At 45.8% G+C, this 18098-nt stretch overlaps 1 protein-coding gene across 1 annotated transcript; it reads left to right on the top strand.

Moving 5' to 3' along the window:
* The first annotated feature begins 4105 nt into the window (after positions 1–4105).
* LOC144135859 (uncharacterized) lies at positions 4106–17179 on the top strand. Its single transcript, XM_077668212.1, has 4 exons — positions 4106–4256; positions 5787–6229; positions 13834–14063; positions 17028–17179. Exons 2-3 carry the CDS (start codon positions 5795–5797, stop codon positions 13852–13854), a joined length of 456 nt encoding a protein of 151 aa, XP_077524338.1. The 5' UTR covers positions 4106–4256; positions 5787–5794; the 3' UTR covers positions 13855–14063; positions 17028–17179.
* Positions 17180–18098: the final 919 nt, after the last annotated feature.

Raw genomic sequence — 18098 nt, 5'->3', positions numbered from 1 at the left:
CACATTTCTTTTCCCACCGCTTTCACGTAACCACATGATCAGGACATCGGCTAGGCGGTGCTTAAACTGAACCTAAATGCCCCTTACCGCGTCGACCCATGTGTATATCTTTCTCATCAGCGACAGAACTTACAAAAAGTTACAAAAGGTGCCACACGTCTCAACTTGTCCTATGGCGAAAAAATGACAGCAGTTGTTGTGAAGCCCTTGAAAAGTTCCGTTCATCAGAGCTCTGAAATAAATGGCTTGTGTCATAAAAATTTACTACAAAAAAAGAAGCGCCAGGCATTCAAGCATCGTATGCAGTTTACGTCGACTAAGCGCATAATACTAGAATTTCACACGTCGCCCTCATCTGCTTTTTTGGACCGTTTCATTTCGGTAGCCGCCGCTACGTGTTCTGGATTCATTGACGACTTACAGGCCAAAACAATAAGAAAAGCAGTGTTTTTAGTATGTAGCTCTCGCGTAAACTATCCAATATTGAGAGGAGAACCTGTACTTTTATCTTGCAACTGGTTTGCATTAGAAGATAAAAATGTTTTAGGCTATTGTAAATTGCGAGGTTTAACTTCCTGAAGCGACACGTGGGATGTGAGGGACGCTGTGTAGAGGAGTACGGATTAGGTTAGTCTGCCTGGGGTTCATTAACGAGCGCTTACAACGCACAGCAAACGGTCTATTTGCTTTTAGCCTCCACCGAAATGCGAGCCCGATGGCTGGCATTCAATTTCGCAACCTTGGGATCTGCCGCCCAAATCCAAAGGCACTGAATGCCGCGACAAGTGTTATATCAGTGAGAACAAAGTTTTCCCGTTAATACTGCCCTCATATGTGATACTTTGCCTCATTTAGACACTAGGAGGAGCAGGTGAGTCCAGATAACGATCTTTGTGGCTTTTACACGGTACCTACGAGCAAGGACCAATGCGATGAGTAATGGACGATTAAAACTTTGGCAGCTGCAATTAACTTAAAAACTGAGCCTTAGCGCTTATGTATGCAGTACTCTCAGTTCAAGTACGCGTTTACTATTGCAGCCTGACCAAGCAGCCGCGGTTGTTCAGCTGGACTGCTTGCTAGGAAGTGGAACATTCCCACCAAAATGGCTTCAGGAGATCAACGACCAGGGACAGCATTCCATTCGTTTCACCCAGCCGGCGGCTTGCGCTGCAAGCGCGGCATCCACTAATAGCCGCAAGGACCCCATGGATCCAAGTGGCTGTGTAGACAGCGGTGAGCTATTGTCGAGTAGCGGAGTGGTAAATATAATTCTCTGTTTTTTTTCCGGTACTCGTGGAGCAGGTCAACATCGTGGGATGGACACCTACTCGTGAAGAAGGGGCAATTTTTTAAAATATTGCACATCATATAAGACATTCGAGTTCTGACAACCAGCTTACCCTTCACTCTAAGACACGTTCTAAGACCGCCAAGATGGGGTTACACCTCCCAGCTTTGTCTCTCTCTCCCACATTGCTGTGCTGCCCAAATAATTTGCTTTCCAGGTGGGCTTGAAACACGGGACATACGAACCAGGGGGCGATGGCTCTCGATATTGTGCCACGTGTACCCATACGGTTCAGGGAGGGGTGGGAGTGCACCCTCGCGCAATTTCGTTCTATGAACGATACAGCAATCCAACTTCCGGTTTTGCCACCCAGCTCGCCTCACAGCTTTTCAAACGGCAATTTCGACTCAAAAGCGTCTCAGAATCTAACCTAAAGAGTAACGCACACCTAGGACATATGGTAAATTATTTACGCGCTGTTAATACAAGGTGCAACAAAAAAGGCGACAAACACTTATTTTGCTCAAGAGTATCGCGAGTGATACTCGCGATAATCAAAGCCATATTAATCAAATAAAATCGACTAATCAAAGCCCATATTCCCACAATTACCGTAACCGAACGGCCGTCTTTCCCCTGGTTCAAAAACACGTTAAAGCGGCTCAACAATAAAAATAAACGACTCTATCGCATCGCCAAACAAAGTAGCACTTCACGCCCATGGGAAAAGTACCGCAGCGCTGATAAAACGTTTCAGTCTCTAGCTGCAAAAATCAAGCGATCCTTCTTTTCTACCTCACTTCCTTATATGCTGCGTACTAACCCCCGTCAATTCTGGAAGCTTATAAATCCATGCCCGAAGAAATCTATAACAATACTTCACCAAAACGACATTCCTATTCCTGATACTGAAGTTGCAACCACTCTAAACTCTGCGTTTTGTTCAGTTTTCTCCAAAGAACCCGCAGGCAATCTACCTTGTTTTCCTAACCTTCAACATCCTGACATGCCAGACATCACTTTTGAACCTCGCGGCATTTGCAAATTAATCGAATCACTGAAGCTAACCTCATCGGCTGGAATTGACGACATCCATGCCAAAGTACTGAAAAAGACCAAAGGAATTACCGGTGTCATCCTGTCGTACATTTTTGAACAGTCGCTTTCGTCCGGAGTGGTGCCGCTGGATTCGAAGAGGAAGGAAGGAAGGCCTCAGGCATTGCTGGCACATACCCACTACGGGGGAGTGGCCAAGACACAGGCGGTTAATTGCTGGATACAGGAAAGTTTTGACAGGAAAAGGAATGGTAATAGGATGTAGCCCGATAGATTAGAAGACGGAAGGACAGAGTTCTTGTTAACTTGGAGATCGAACACGGGACAATGGCTTAATGTGCATAATAGTATACAATGCCTGTAATATTTCAATGTCGTACTGACTGAGAGCGGGAAGAAGAAATTAGAATGGGAGGCGCTGCGTTGCTTGAAGAAAATTTTGCACAGCTGCGCGCACACTCCTAAAAATGATCGTCATCATCATGTCTTGACTACTGGCCAATTTTCATTATTAGCGCGTTTTTTCTAAGTTGATGGATCATATAATGTTTAGCCAAATCATGAATTTTCTTATTTGTAACGACTTTTTTCATTCCAGTCAGTATGGATTCCTTAAGATTTTATCTTGCGATACACAACTTGCACTTTTCATCAACGACATCAGCACCCACCTAGACTTCAACATACCTGTAGATTCACTGTTTTTAGACTTCGAGAAAGCTTTTTAAAAGGTTCCCCATAATCGACTTTTCTTGAACCTTTCACACCTAAATCTTCATGTCCTAGTATATACAGACACGCGCTTCGCAAAGTTCTAAGAACATTAAATGTGAGCGATGTTCCCCCTGCGGACCAACGACTACCCAAGCAGATTACCGCGACGTCTCCGGCTTCCATCCATTGAGCGCCATGCAGTAATCCAGCCGCCGTGGTGGCGGCGCTCGGCTGCTGGCCCGAAAGACGCGGGTTCGATCCCGGCCGCGGCGGCCGAATTTCGATGGAGGCGTAATTCTAGAGGCCCGTGTATTGTGCGATGTCAGTGTACGTTAAAGAACCCCAGGTGGTCGAAATTTCCGGAGACCTTCACTACGGCGTCCTTCATAGCCTAAGTCGCTTTGGGACGTTAAACTCCCATAAACCAAACCAAAACATGCAGTCTTCTTTCCCACAGGTCACCTGGCTACAGTTGAGAGCTCAGATAATTTCAGATTGTCTCCTGTCCTTATTCTATGTCATGAATTATTTTCCCTTTTTGATTGTCCGAAGTAGTCATTGATTTCTTGCCATTGGCAGCAATACAATATACAACCATGCATCATGTAGTGTAAACACTTATTTTGCTGCATTTCTAGCCACTTCAAGCACTTGTTGCAATATGGATGTTTCGTACATGTTCCTTTCGTTGTAAATCGTTAAAAAGTTACTGATTATGCAGCAGACAAAAGGTCCTAACGGCATGATAGAACGGCGTGTAGAGCACGCTTTCAGATTTCGATATCGAAACTGAGGATCCTCTCTCAGTATTATGGGGAAGTCAACTCAGACTTCTTAAGCATTTTCTGCACTCTGAGACATTCAAAAACATGTTTTCTGTCATTAACAAAATAAAAGTTGTAGCTCAAAGCCCGAAAAAAGGATGAAACAGCGCATGATCGGGAGCCGCGTATCACAGTCTCCCAGCCATTGAAACCGAAATTGGGGGTCATCTTTTAGCGCCGCCTAGCGGCCAGTCAGCGCACATAGTGGCGATCTCGGGGCCTATTGAAATCGAGGAGACGCTTTAGGCATGTCCTTCAGGAGGCATGTGTTTGGCTGCCCTCTCCAGCCGGTCCTGAGCGTAGACGCCGGTAGGCGAGACGCTGATGCGACGCCGAAGAAGCGCTGCCTGCCTTGTGGTTGCAGCTTAGAGGTCAGTATGCTGTACGTGCATTATTGTGTCCGCGCTCGACGTTCCGTATCTGAAGTAATGGCGAATAAGGGTTGCAAGTGCGAACGTTTCGGCGTGCGTCGTCTGTTCGCGCAGAGGTTTAGGACGCTTCATTGACTCGCTAAAAAGTTCTCCCGTTGTAACTCGGCCGCTGCATTGATCTGTAATGTATATTAGGGAACATATTTCCGAGAGGTTTCGCGCTAGCAGGCGCTGAATATACGGACTACCAGCAACTGAGTGGCTGCGATGGCAAAGAACTTGCATCATACAAATGCTCGGAGGACTTCAGGTACTTTTTCTACACCAGCCGCGGTGGTCTAGTGGTTAGAGCACTCGGCTACTGAGTCGGAGGACCCGCGGGTTCAATCCGGGACGCAGCGGCCGCGTTTCGATGGCGGCGGAGCGCGAAAGGGGTGCCCGTACGTGTACTGTGCGATAGAACCCGTCTAAACTAATCCGAAGCCCTTGACTTCGGCGTCCCTCATTGCCCATGTATCGCCTCTAGACGTGACACCATACAATTTGCAATATTTTATGATTTTCTAGTCTACAAAGCTTTCGTGTGCAATGCATCGGAGCTGTAAGGGTTTCTTGCTACGCGATAGCACCGGAGCTGTCGTTGCCTGCAAACAAGGTTGGCGGCGTTTTAGTTGCGCTATAATTGGCACATGCGGCAAGTTGAGCTCCTCCCAAAAATTTGTACTTAACAATGTTTCACAACCTCGGCAAAGGTGCACAATCTGTTTTACTGTCTGTTATGTTCTTGTCAGCTCAACTGATTTTGTCGAATATTCAATTGCTATGGCTTATGGAATAATTACTGCACTAGCTCGCATGCATGGCAACTGTCTCAAGCAATTGAATTTCAGTTCATCTGTAATGCAAAAATGCAACTGCATGACAAATTTGTTGCATTTTCAGCCCTACTGTATTCTTTCTGCCAGTACGAATTACACCGATCATGCGCGCCTCGACCTTGTGGCTAAAAACCTCTACTAATGTGTATCAGGGGCATGGATATAGGCAAATGACATAGCAGCTATTCCAGTACTGAGAGAGGTGCACCCATTTACTGAGGCTTTGGTACGTGCGGGACATTGCATGCCATTTACATATAACTTAATCGCAGCTCTGAATGTTAAGAATTCCTGTGCTTGATTTCCCAGTGCTGGTTGCTGCTTTATGTACATGAAAAAGAAGTACTAAAATAAATGCATTGTTTTATGGCATCTTTTGAATGGCTTTATGGCTTCCCATCAAGGCAGAAGTCAGCCTGTAGCCATTTTGCTGCCGTGTACTTAGTGCTCGGAGCTGTTGATGCATATGTACAGAAGTGTGGAAATATAAAACTTGTGTATTGTATGCGAAGTGTTCAAGGTAAGGTAGGTAAGTAATATCTTCTATCTGAAGACGAGAACGGAAGTGAAAACCGAACTGTTAGCGCACCTAATTCACATCTCTCTTAACTACGCTAATCGACCATAATTTTTTTTTTCTTACCCACTGCAGACCTCAAGATGATGCACGAACTGGGTGACGTGGACCACTTCTGTGGTCTAGAAGACCACATTCTACATCCGGGAGTTTTGCCCCTGGCTGCAACGTCTTCTGCGGGAGATTGCGTTATTGGTGCCGTTTTCGCGGCCTGGGTTGCCTTCGACTCTTCCCCGCCGTCCGTCTCTGCTGCCCATAAGATCCTCGCCGATGCTCACGCAGTGGTGACTGGGCACAAAAGTGACTACGTCGTGAACTTGGTCAACTGGTTCCTTTTGGTAGATGCTCTGGCTCTCAACCATGGTCTGGTGCAGACGTTACTGGAAGGTTGGGAAAGGCTTGGTGTCTCCAGCCAGCCGCTGTTGAAGAGACTCATCGGAAGTGCCCCTGCCACTGGAATAGACAACTTGTTCATAGCCCCAGAGGCCTCGCGTGCGTTGGTCTCCAGTTGTCCTCAAGTAAGCACCTAACCTTTCTGGCATGCTTGGGCGCTGTGCCGGACACTGATGTCGCGGACCAGCCAAAATGTGAACGAAAATGAAATCAGGTTTTGTCAGGATTGAGTTTTGGTTGCTGCTGAGATGGTGGGGCTAGCTGCAGTTCCCTGGTAAGTGACGAGAATACAGAGATATGGGATTAAAGTTCATAGTTCTTCAGCACAACGGCACGTTTTTAGCCAAGGAAAAGAAGACAGAAGACAGAAAAGAAGAAGGACGAAAAAGGACGAACACAGCGCTGACTTACAATTGTTTATTCAGTCAGACACACAGCTTAAATACTCTCAGACCAGCGCAGGCGCACACAGTAAAAGAACCAAAAAAGGAAAAATAGGAAAACAATCTCATCATATCTTTATCGCAGAAACTTTGACAGGAACGCCTTTTCTGTATTATACAGAATGACTGAGGTATCGCTGACACACTCTGACCAAGCTTTTTTAATATAGTATGCCTCTATCGTTTCATGGGTTGTTTTTAATTTGCTTCTGCTTAGAATCCTCACTGCCGAAAACATCGGTGTGCAATCTTTGCAAGTTGCGCAGTGCTCAACAAGGTTAACACCTTCCCTATTCCTTAAATCTCTTTCGTGCTCCCTGAGACGGTCGTTGACGCAGCGCCCCGTTTGCCCTATGTAGGACTTGCCACACGTCAAGGGAATTTCGTACACAACGCCTGTGGCGCATTCCGCAAAGCGGTTCCCGTGCCTCTTTTTACACCCAGGTTTCTTGTCATCACCTGTGATGCGTCAGGCCAACTGGCCTAGCTTCCGAGGGGCTGAAAAGACTAACGGCACATTGTGCCGGTTTGCCACCTTTTTGAGGCCATGGGATAGTTTGTGCACGTAGGGCATCACTTCAGGTTTTACTTTAGCCTGCGGGGGTGTTATTGCCTCCTTCCGAGTTCCGGGCTTCAACTTCTTCAATAACGCTTCTGCAACAGCGACAACTAGCGAGTCAGGGAAGCCGGCGGCCTCAAGCCTAGCCAATTGGTTCTCAAAACTATCTTGCATATCATGCACACAGGATTTTAGGAGTGCAGACCCTAAGCAGAGTTTTGCGATTCCTCTCTTCACAATCTTTGAATGGGATGAACTATAAGGCAAAAGTTCTTTTGTGCTCTGGGCAAGTAAGACCAGCACACGTGCTTATTCATAAACCTTAATCTCACATCCAAGAACTGCAGGCTGTTTTCAACCGGGAGCTCATACGTGAAAGTGAGCCCCCTTCCATGCTTTTTGAAGTCATGCAGTACACTCATAAGTGTATCCTCATTGGGAATGGCACAATGCTTGTCTAAAACAATTAAAAAGTCATCCACATAACGAAACACTTTTCGAACACAGTCAATCTTAGATTGCCTAAAATGATAGTTCAAATGGCGATCAATGCATGCTAAAAAAATATCACACAAAACTGGGGCGACGCATGACCCAATGCATATCCCCTTCTTTTGCAGATAAAACTCCTTGTCAAAGGCGATAAACGTACTACACAAATAAAATTCTAAAAGCGCTAAAAAGTTATCTACAGTCATCCCCGATACATTTTGAAATTGAACTGTTCCGTTATCGTCAATACATTCCTTGACAGCAGCAAACAGTTCTTGATGCGGAACAGAATAGAAAAGGTCGTCAACATCAACCGAAAAGGCATATCTTACATCTTGGTTCTCCTTTAGGAAATTAATTACATCCATAGAACTCCTCGCCAAAAATGAATCATTTATCTTGAGGCCATTCAACACTTTTTGAAGGAATCTGCTGACATTATTTTGCCATGTTCCCCTTTCACTTACAATTGTACGAAGCGGGGCATCAGGTTTATGGGTCTTCATACTAAAAAACACCTGTAACCCGTCACTTTCACTACTTGTGATGGCTTTAGCAAGCAGTAATAGCTCTAAACGCTTGCAAAATTCCGCAAATTTGCCTTTAATCTGGGTGTCACATTTTTTCACTGCTACGAAATTTTTATTCACTGCTTGCAAAGCTTTTTCATTAAACATGGCTCTGGGCATGGCAACAAAACCTGTGATTTTATCCGCCTGTAAAAGACAAAGCTCATTATCTGTTAAAAAATTCACGATACGAGCCAAAGATTGTTTAGCCTTGTCTTGTCTCTTAAGTTTTACGTTCTTTGACAGACAGTCTATGCCATCGAAAAGGCAACGTCCCTGATTTTCCTGAGCTGCCTTCTCGGCTATGCGACGGTTCAGGCCCACAAGCTCATGAGGGGGTACACAAGGTTCCAGACCGAATTTCGGACCTTTGTCAAGCAAGTTCGAGATATTGGCTTGGGCAGAAGCCCCGCCCATCACTACAAGTCCTCCCTTACTGTGCTCTTGTTTCTTAGGCTTCCTCGCGCTAGCAACAATCCATTTCAAGTTCTTGTTCCACCAAACTTCTGTCAGTCTTGCAGCTTCACTTCTGAGGTGATGAAACCGTCTTGAAGCAATCCATTCCAGGTAGCGCGCAAAACATGCAGCGCGCAGCCAGTCGGCGTATAACCTTACTTGACACCACAGTTCAGACCTTAAGAGTTTGCAAACGCGTTTCACATGCCCCCACGACGGCGGAACAGCACCAAACAAGGCACTCACTTCTGCGGGCGTCACTCTCTTCTTTAAGCAGAATGCCAGGAGCCTAGCACGGTACGCCGCTCTTGCAATGCCGGTCTGGAGCACATTCACATCCTGAAGACCAGGAACACAGAGGAAAGGCGAGCCCGATGTACAAGAAATGTACTTCAGTAGAGTTAGTTCTTGGGCTAGTTGGTATTGTTGATTGAAGTTCATAGTTCTTCAGCGCAACGGCACGTTTTTAGCCAAGGAAAAGAAGACAGAAGACAAAAAAGAAGGACGAACAAGGACGAACACAGCGCTGACTTACAACTGTTTATTCAGAGTCACACACAGAGTGTAAATATTTTCAGACCAGTGCAGGCGCACACCGTAAAAGAACCAAAAAAGGAAAAATAGGAAAACAATCTCATCATATTTTTATCGCAGAAACTTTGACAGGAACGCCTTCTCTGTATTATACAGAATGACTGAGGTATCGCTGACACACTCTGACCCAGCTTTTTTAATATAGTATGCCTCTATCGTTTCACGGGTTGTTTTTAATTTGCTTCTGCTTAGAATCCTCACTGCCGAAAACATCGGTGTGCAATCTTTGCAAGTTGCGCAGTGCTCAACAAGGTTAGCACCTTCCCTATTTCTTAAATCGCTGTGTGTGTGACTGAATAAACAGTTTTAAGTCAGCGCTGTGTTCGTCCTTGTTTGTCCTTCTTTTCTGTCTTCTGTCTTCTTTTCCGTGGCTAAAAACGTGCCATTGCGCTGAAGAACTATGAACTTCAATCAACAATACCAACTAGCCCAAGAACTAACTCTACTGAAGTACATTTCTTGTACATCGGGCTCGCCTTTCCTCTGTGTTCCTGGTCTTCAGGATGTGAATGTGCTCCAGACCGGCATTGCAAGAGCGGCGTACCGTGCTAGGCTCCTGGCATTCTGCTTAAAGAGGAGAGTGATGCCCGCAGAAGTGAGTGCCTTGTTTGGTGCTGTTCCGCCGTCGTGGGGGCATGTGAAACGCATTTGCAAACTCTTAAGGTCTGAACTGTGGCGTCAAGTAAGGTTATGCACCGACTGGCTGCGCGCTGCATGTTTTGCGCGCTACCCGGAATGGATTGCTTCAAGATGGTTTCATCACCTCAAAAGTGAAGCTGCAAGACTGACAGAAGTTTGGTGGAACAAGAACTTGAAATGGATTGTTGCTAGCACGAGGAAGCCTAAGAAACAAGAGCGCAGTAAGGGAGGACTTGTAGTGATGGGCGGGGCTTCTGTCCCAGCCAATATCTCGAACTTGCTTGACAAAGGTCCGAAATTCGGTCTGGAACCTTGTGTACCCCCTCATGAGCTTGTGGGCCTGAACCGTCGCATAGCCGAGAAGGCAGCTCAGGAAAATCAGGGACGTTGCCTTTTAGATGGCATAGACTGTCTGTCAAAGAACGTAAAACTTAAGAGACAAGACAAGGCTAAACAATCTTTGGCTCGTATCGTGAATTTTTTTACGGATAATGAGCTTTGTCTTTTACAGGCGGATAAAATCACAGGTTTTGTTGCCATGCCCAGAGCCATGTTTAATGAAAAAGCTTTGCTAGCAGTGAATAAAAATTTCGTAGCAGTGAAAAAACGTGACACCCAGATTAAAGGCAAATTTGTGGAATTTTGTAAGCGTTTAGAGCTATTACCGCTTGCTAAAGCCATCACAAGTAGTGAAAGTGGCGGGTTACAGGTGTTTTTTAGTGTGAAGACCCATAAACCTGATGCCCCGCTTCATACAATTGTAAGTGAAAGGGGAACATGGCAAAATAATGTCAGCAGATTCCTTCAAAATGTGTTGAATGGCCTCAAGATAAATGATCCATTTTTGGCGAGGAGTTCTATGGATGTAATTAATTTCCTAAAGGAGAACCAAGATGTAAGATATGCCTTTTCGGTTGATGTTGACGACCTTTTCTATTCTGTTCCGCATCAAGAACTGTTTGCTGCTGTCAAGGAATGTATTGACGATAACGGAACCGTTCAATTTCAGAATGTGTCGGGGATGACTGTAGATAACTTTTTAGCGCTTTTAGAATTTTGTGTAGTACGTTTATAACCTTTGACAAGGAGTTTTATCTGCAAAAGAAGGGGATATGCATTGGGTCATGCGTCACCCCGGTTTTATGTGATTTTTTAGCATGCATTGATCGCCATTTGAACTATCATTTTAAGCAATCTAAGATTGACTGTGTTTGAAAAGTGTTTCGTTATGTGGATGACTTTTTAATTGTTTTAGACAAGCATTGTGCCATTCCCAATGAGGATACACTTATGAGTGTACTGCATGACTTCAAAAAGCATGGAAGGGGGCTCACTTTTATGTATGAGCTCCCGGTTGAAAGCAGCCTGCAGTTCTTGGATGTGAGATTAAGGTTTATGAATAAGCACGTGTGCTGGTCTTACTTGCCCAGAGCACAAAAAGAACTTTTGCCTTATAGTTCATCGCATTCAAAGATTGTGAAGAGAGGGATCGCAAAACTCTGCTTAGGGTCTGCACTCCTAAAATCTTGTGTGCATGATATGCAAGATAGTTTTGAGAACCAATTGGCTAGGCTTGAGTCCGCCGGCTTCCCTGACTCGGTAGTTGTCGCTGTTGCAGAAGCGTTATTGAAGAAGTTGAAGCCCGGAACTCGGAAGGAGGCAATAACACCCCCGCAGGCTAATGTAAAACCTGAAGTGATGCCCTACGTGCACAAACTATCCCATGGCCTCAAAAAGGTGGCAAACGGGCACAATGTGCCATTAGTCTTTTCAGCCCCTCGGAAGCTACGCCAGTTGGCCCGACGCATCACAGGTGATGACAAGAAACCTGGGTGTAAAAAGAGGCACGGGAACCGCTTGCGGAATGCACCACAGGCGTTGTGTACGAAATTCCCTTGACGTGTGGCAAGTCCTACATAGGGCAAACGGGGCGCTGCATCAACGACCGTCTCAGGGAGCACGAAAGAGATTTAAGGAATAGGGAAGGTGTTAACCTTGTTGAGCACTGCGCAACTTGCAAAGATTGCACACCGATGTTTTCGGCAGTGAGGATTCTAAGCAGAAGCAAATTAAAAAGAACCCATGAAACGATAGAGGCATACTATATTAAAAAAGCTTGGTCAGAGTGTGTCAGCAATACCTCAGTCATTCTGTATAATACAGAAAAGGCGTTCCTGTCAAAGTTTCTGCGATAAAGATATGATAAGATTGTTTTCCTATTTTTCCTTTTTTGGTTCTTTTACGGTGTGCGCCTGCGCTGGTCTGAGAGTATTTAAGCTGTGTGTCTGACTCTGAATAAACAGTTGTAAGTCAGCGCTGTGTTCGTCCTTGTTCGTGCTTCTTTTCTGTCTTCTTTTCCTCGGCTAAAAACGTGCCGTTGTGCTGAAGAACTATGAACTTCAATCAACAATACCAACTAGCCCAAGAACTAACTCTACTGAAGAGATATGGGAGGACGCGAAGAACGAGGGCGTTGCTGCAGGGCGTTTACATAGCAGTTTCCTCGTTACATACTTTTGCAGTGTATTGATTAGCTAGCTTGGTGTACTTCTTAACGTGATATACTAGTTGAAGAACTCCATGTGTGCAGTCTCCATGTCTTGGCAGCCACTATCGGCTGCTGTGTGCGGGCACATTCCAAAACGAAAATGTATTAGCCACTGGACTACTTGTTCACACTTGCGCCATCTCCTAGCTAGCGCTGCTGTCGTGATCGCTGCTGTGGTCCCACAGCACATCGTTGTAACATCATCGTGGAGCAAAATACCGCAATTAGCAAACAGCCGCATCACATCACGTGGAACTGCTGAAAATTTTGCCTCGCTGCAGCTGCCACACCTGTATCACCCGTTCTGAATGTCGAACATGCTGCCCGGCGCACAGTTCGTTTCTTCGGCAGATGGAATGACAGCCATCTTGAATGCAGCCGTGAACGAGCGCGGACACTTACCGGACCCAGAGCACGAATGACGAAGCACTACATTAAATTCTTGTGAAACGCGGCTGGCAGCAGTCAAATGCGTCGCAGTCAAAGAGAAACTACGCGCAAGTGGCGTCAGCTCTTCCGTCGGCTACCCCACTCTCCGGAGCCACTGCGGTTCCGAGTGGTAATGCCGCCTTGATTGGAACAGCGGCCCTTCCATCAACTATCGACACTCCCTTGAGCGTTGAGCGCGCGGTTGCAAGTAAACAAAAAAAAAACTTGGACGATACGTATTATGAGTAGAACGGGAATGCGTTATCGGGCTGGTGCTGGTTTTCTACTTATCGACAGCCACCATCGGCCGCTTCGGGCAGGGTGGGGAGGCCGGTTCTTTGCGTTGACATAGTAGCTGCTCAAGGCCAGCACCAACAGCGATGCGATGGAGCCACGCAGCTCGTTTGTCTTGCCTTTATTTATGGTGCAATGCTTTGGTTTTGATTTTTAGTCAACCACTTCACTTAAGCCACTTCAGATTTTCAAATTTTTAAAAATTGCTCAACTTACAGTCATGTAAATACGGTAGTTTAGTGTAAGCCAGAGCGGTGGTTCAGTGGTCATGGTGCTCTGCTGCTGACTCGGAAGGTACGGGTTTGATCCTGGCCACAACAGTTTCATTTCGATCGAGGTGAAATGCTAGAGGCTAATGTACTGTGCGATGTCAGTGTACGTTATACAACCCCATGTGGTCAGAATTACCAGGAACTCTCCTCTACAGTGTCCCTCATAGCCTTAGTCTCTTTGGGACCTTAGCCCATAAATGAAACCAATCCAAATTCTTGTTGCTGCTGTGTTGCTGCTTGTTTATTTTTAGCGGGACCCTCATTAAATTAATACTAAACCAAATTAGTGTCCTGATTCTGGGACTCTCGCCTGTGTACTGGCATTAATGTGTTCATCCCTCATGTACTCAATAAATTCTTATTTGACATTTGATTTGATTTGCTACTCTTGCATGCATGTCACTTCTCATATATGCTGCCTCCTGCCTTTTCAGACTTTTCAGACCAAAGCTTGAAGAGCTGGAGGAAGAGCTGAGAAGGCTCAAGGAGTTCCACACCAAAAACAAGCTCATTTTGATGAAAGTGGAGCTTCGGGAAGCTCTCTGGGCTCGGTTCTTTGAGTTTGATAAGCGCACCGCTGACCCATCCCACCTCAACAAACCGTGGTGGCCACCTTCTTCTTGCAATGAGGGAGAGAAAGAGGCTTGAGACGGAGCTTCCTTGCGTGAGTTTTGCTTGTGGACCACCTCCTCCTCCTCTTTTATACCTCAGTTTAGGTTTTACCAAATTTATGTTGGCAAACAAAATAAAGGACTGTATGGTTGGTTAAAACTGCACTAGAAAAAGACTTCCACTATCTCAAATTGAAGGGACAAGGCAGGCCCGAACTTCAAGGCATAGTTTGTGAAAGGGGGCCATGTGCGTTCATACTCATTGTTAAGAATATCTGTTGCAACAAGGACAAAACATGCTGGAGTGAACAGTACACTGCTAAATATGGAATGCGTGCTGTGTTTCGTGTAAATTTTAGTCTCTGCCTTAAAAGGTGTGCCTTCATTAATTTGACCACTCATAGACTAATATGCTTCATGCATCTCAAATAGTTTCACTTCAACAGCTCGATTGTAGCATTTCTCATATGGTATGCTATGTTGTCACAATTTGGCCACTCTTTCTCCTTTTTGCTTGATTTGGCATGTAATGGGAAATTGCATGCTTTATTTAGCTGATTGGTTGCAAATATATGCTGTTATCACTGGACGTGAGTGGAGATATGTGGTGTGTTTTTTCAAGCAGCTGCGAGAATGTTTTTATCAATGGAGCCGCTGAGCTGCTCAACAATTACATGGTCAGTTTGGCGGGAGAAGTCGCTTCAATTTTTGCAGAGTTCACATATGCACAAATGACGAAAACTACATTTGTATGAAAAAGCGTTGTGTGGCGTCGCCCAAGCAAGCTCTTCCCTCCTCCTTCCAGCGATTGCACTGACGATAGCGCTGTGTTCCCAAGGCTGTACGCAAAGCCCCTCATGGATTTTGCAGAGTTTTCATGGCATTCGCTTCAAAATATTTTGTTTTTTTCATCAGATTTCAGACATTCTATTGGTGAACACCTACCGGATCGCCAGAATCCTATAGCTGTAGGCTTTATTGTGGCAATAATTTTACCGTTATGTATGGTTTGTTTTTGCATGGCGGCAATGGAAGAATTGATAAGTCTGAAGAATTTGTTCGTTACTAGCGATATATATTTATACCAGTTATCGTTTGTCATGAGCTTGAGTAAATGCACTGTTGTTGCTGATGACACTGTCGCTTTCTCGTTTCTTAGACCACTCGAGCAGAAAACAAGTGCGTAGTAGCGAGCCTCTCTTTTCTTTTCACTTGCACTACTTCCGTACCTTTCAGTGTTGCACCTTATATATGAAACGAAGTACAGTTAAAACTCGATTTAACGAAGTTGAGGGGAGCCGTGAATTATTTCGTTAAATCGAGAACTTCGTTAAATTGAGTGAGGCATTTCTTGGGCACATAATTCAGTACATTCGATTACAGTAAAACCTCGTTAAAACATACCCGCTTAAACAGTACTTTCGTTTTAAAAGTAGTAAAGTCAAGTCCCCGACTGAGCACCCATTGAACATAATGCATTTTGCATCCGCATAAACCTTACCAGCTTATCGCGGTCGTATCGGTTAGCACGTACCATTTCCACTTTTCGTCGCACTCGCGCGTTACGTATTCACGCCGGTAGCACCGACCCAAAGGACGGTTCGGCTAGCGGCGCAACAATCTTCCCTAAATACCGCCGATAAGACGGCAAGCCACAAAGCTAATGACAAATTGGCGCCAAAGTTGGTAATCATACAACTAGCGCAATCTTTGGGGGTCCGTATGGTCATCGTCATGACCCCCCGCGCTACTTTCGAGTGGGTGGCGCCAACACCACGACCGGTGCCGCTAGCGTGTATGAAAAGAGACAACAAAAATTCTTACTCGACAAGAAAGGCCCGAGGGGACTACAAATTTTATTTTCCGCCAAAGAAGTCGGTGATCTTTGCCTTTGTGCGCTTTGTGAGCAACGGCCGCACCGATTTCTTGTAGGTCTGAAGTGCGTCCAGCGCGTCTTCCGTCCCCTCGTGTGCGCCGGCAAAATGTCGCAGCAGATCGAGAGCATACATCACCTGACCTGGTGTCGGCACGGGAGCTTCGGCACCTGCAGGGTCGTCGGCAGCGTCTTCAGCCGCCACTCCCTCCACGCTTCCTACAAGCCGCAACATATCGGCATCAGTCAAAACTTCCGTTGTGACTGCGTTTGCGTGGGCGTTCACGTAGTCTGAGAAACTTATGCCTGTGGGCACTTCATCCACTGAGCGAAGGTGTTCCCAGGCATCTTCATCCTCGTGCACGGCGCTCGCGCAGTCCGGACCAGCTTCGGCAGTTTCAGGGCCTAGTGTCCCGAAACCGGCAGTCCTGAAGCAGTTGACAATTATCGACGGCTAGACTGATGGAGGCCTAACAAGCTGAGCTTGACAAAGACGTGCGTTCAAAGGCACGGGGAAATCCGCACAAGAGCGAACACAGAGCACAACACACAAACACAAAAAAAAACACGCGAACTGCAACAGCGCCATCTATGAAATGTGGCACGAAACTTTTTTACTGCGGGCGCCATCTTGTGAGCTTGACTCAAAATTAAAACTCGTTTTGCGCCGCGCAGTTTGAAAAAAGCGACGGGATGAAGATGCTCCGCGGTGTTACCGCTGACTCGCTATCAATAAATTTTGGGGTGCTGTCTACAAAATAGACCAAAAATTAACACTTTTTCACCTTTATTTCTCGAAAAAAGGTTCGTTAAATCGGGACAGATCACGGAATCGGTTTCGTTATTTCGGGTTAGTCAAAGCATTGAACCCTATGGGCGTCTGAGGGGGAATTAGGATACCTTCGCTAAATCGAGATTTTCGTTAAATCGGGTTTCGTTAAATCGAGTTTTGACTATATAGTCCCCATACGAACCAGCCCACTTCCATCGAAAAATTCATGCCCGAGGTCGGGCATCTCCGAAGTCGCCGCTTGTGGAGGATCGCGCATGCTTGATCAGTTGCTGAGCTTGTTTCTCGGCTGTTGCATTCAGTGCTGTTATTAGTGTCTTGGGTTTCTTGAGTTTTTTTTTCTTTTTGTTCCAGCTTGAAGAAGAGATCAAGACGTATATCAGCAGGCACACTGGTCGGCAGGAACAGTTCCTAAGTGAATCGGCAATAGACTTCCTGGAGCACCTCTGCTCACCGCATGATGCCTACAATCTCGAGAAGGACAGAGAACGGCAGGAGAGGGTGAGAACCTTTTGAAAGAGTAAAGGGTGCCATGTATTCTAGTACAGATTAACACTCGGTGCCCGCCAAACAAAAAATTCATTCGCTTTCGCTTTGCATCGCAGGCAAGGAATTCTAGTTCTGTGTAGCCAATGTTCGCCCTCACATTCACAATGATGTTAGCAGAGGTCTTCGGGGCACTGCCTCAGGTGACCCATGCGCACGTGCCATATGTCGCAACAGGTAGTGTTGCAGTCAATGTTCGACCTGTGATTAGTGTTTTAAAAGCAGCATTTACTCCTATAGGTTGTCTGCACTGCGTTTACTTTGGTTTGGCTCGGTCAGTGTTGCAACTTCGTAGTGGCAGCCAGTCGGATTTGTTAATCTGTCACTCCAGGAAGCTAAAAGAATATCTTTGCAAAAGTGATCGTGACATGCACAGTCCTTGGCCAGTGAAGAAAGCATCTAGTCTTTGACATAACCAGTACAGTAAATTCTTTTTGAGAAAAACATATTATCCAGGAAAAAGTGTGATGCAAATTTCCTGATTCTGAAAAGTAACGATTGAATGGGTTGTGAAGACATTTATTGTCAATTTGATTTCATAAGAATGTCGATTGGCATTTTTTGGCTTAAGGTATTAACAGCTCCTTCTATTAGTGGTCGCAGAATTTGGTCTGAATTTACGTTATCCTTAAAACAAGTAGGCCGCCGCGGTGGTTCAGTGGTTACGTCGCTCAGCTGCTGAGCCAAAAGACGCGGGTTCGATCCCGGCCGCGGCGGTCGAATTTCGATGGAGGCGAAATTCTAGAGGCCCGTGTACTGTGCGATGTCAGTGCACGTTGAAGAATCCCAGGTGGTCGAAATTTCCGGAGTCCATCACTAGGGCGTCCCTCATAGCCCGAGTTGCTTTGGGACGTTAAGCCCCCATAAACCAATCATATA

The sequence above is a fragment of the Amblyomma americanum genome, chromosome 1 (genome assembly GCF_052857255.1).
Source record: "Amblyomma americanum isolate KBUSLIRL-KWMA chromosome 1, ASM5285725v1, whole genome shotgun sequence".
Taxonomy (NCBI): Eukaryota; Metazoa; Arthropoda; class Arachnida; order Ixodida; family Ixodidae; genus Amblyomma; species Amblyomma americanum.
The sequence above is the reverse complement of the archived record's forward strand: the minus strand, read 5'-3'. Positions and strand labels throughout refer to the sequence as shown.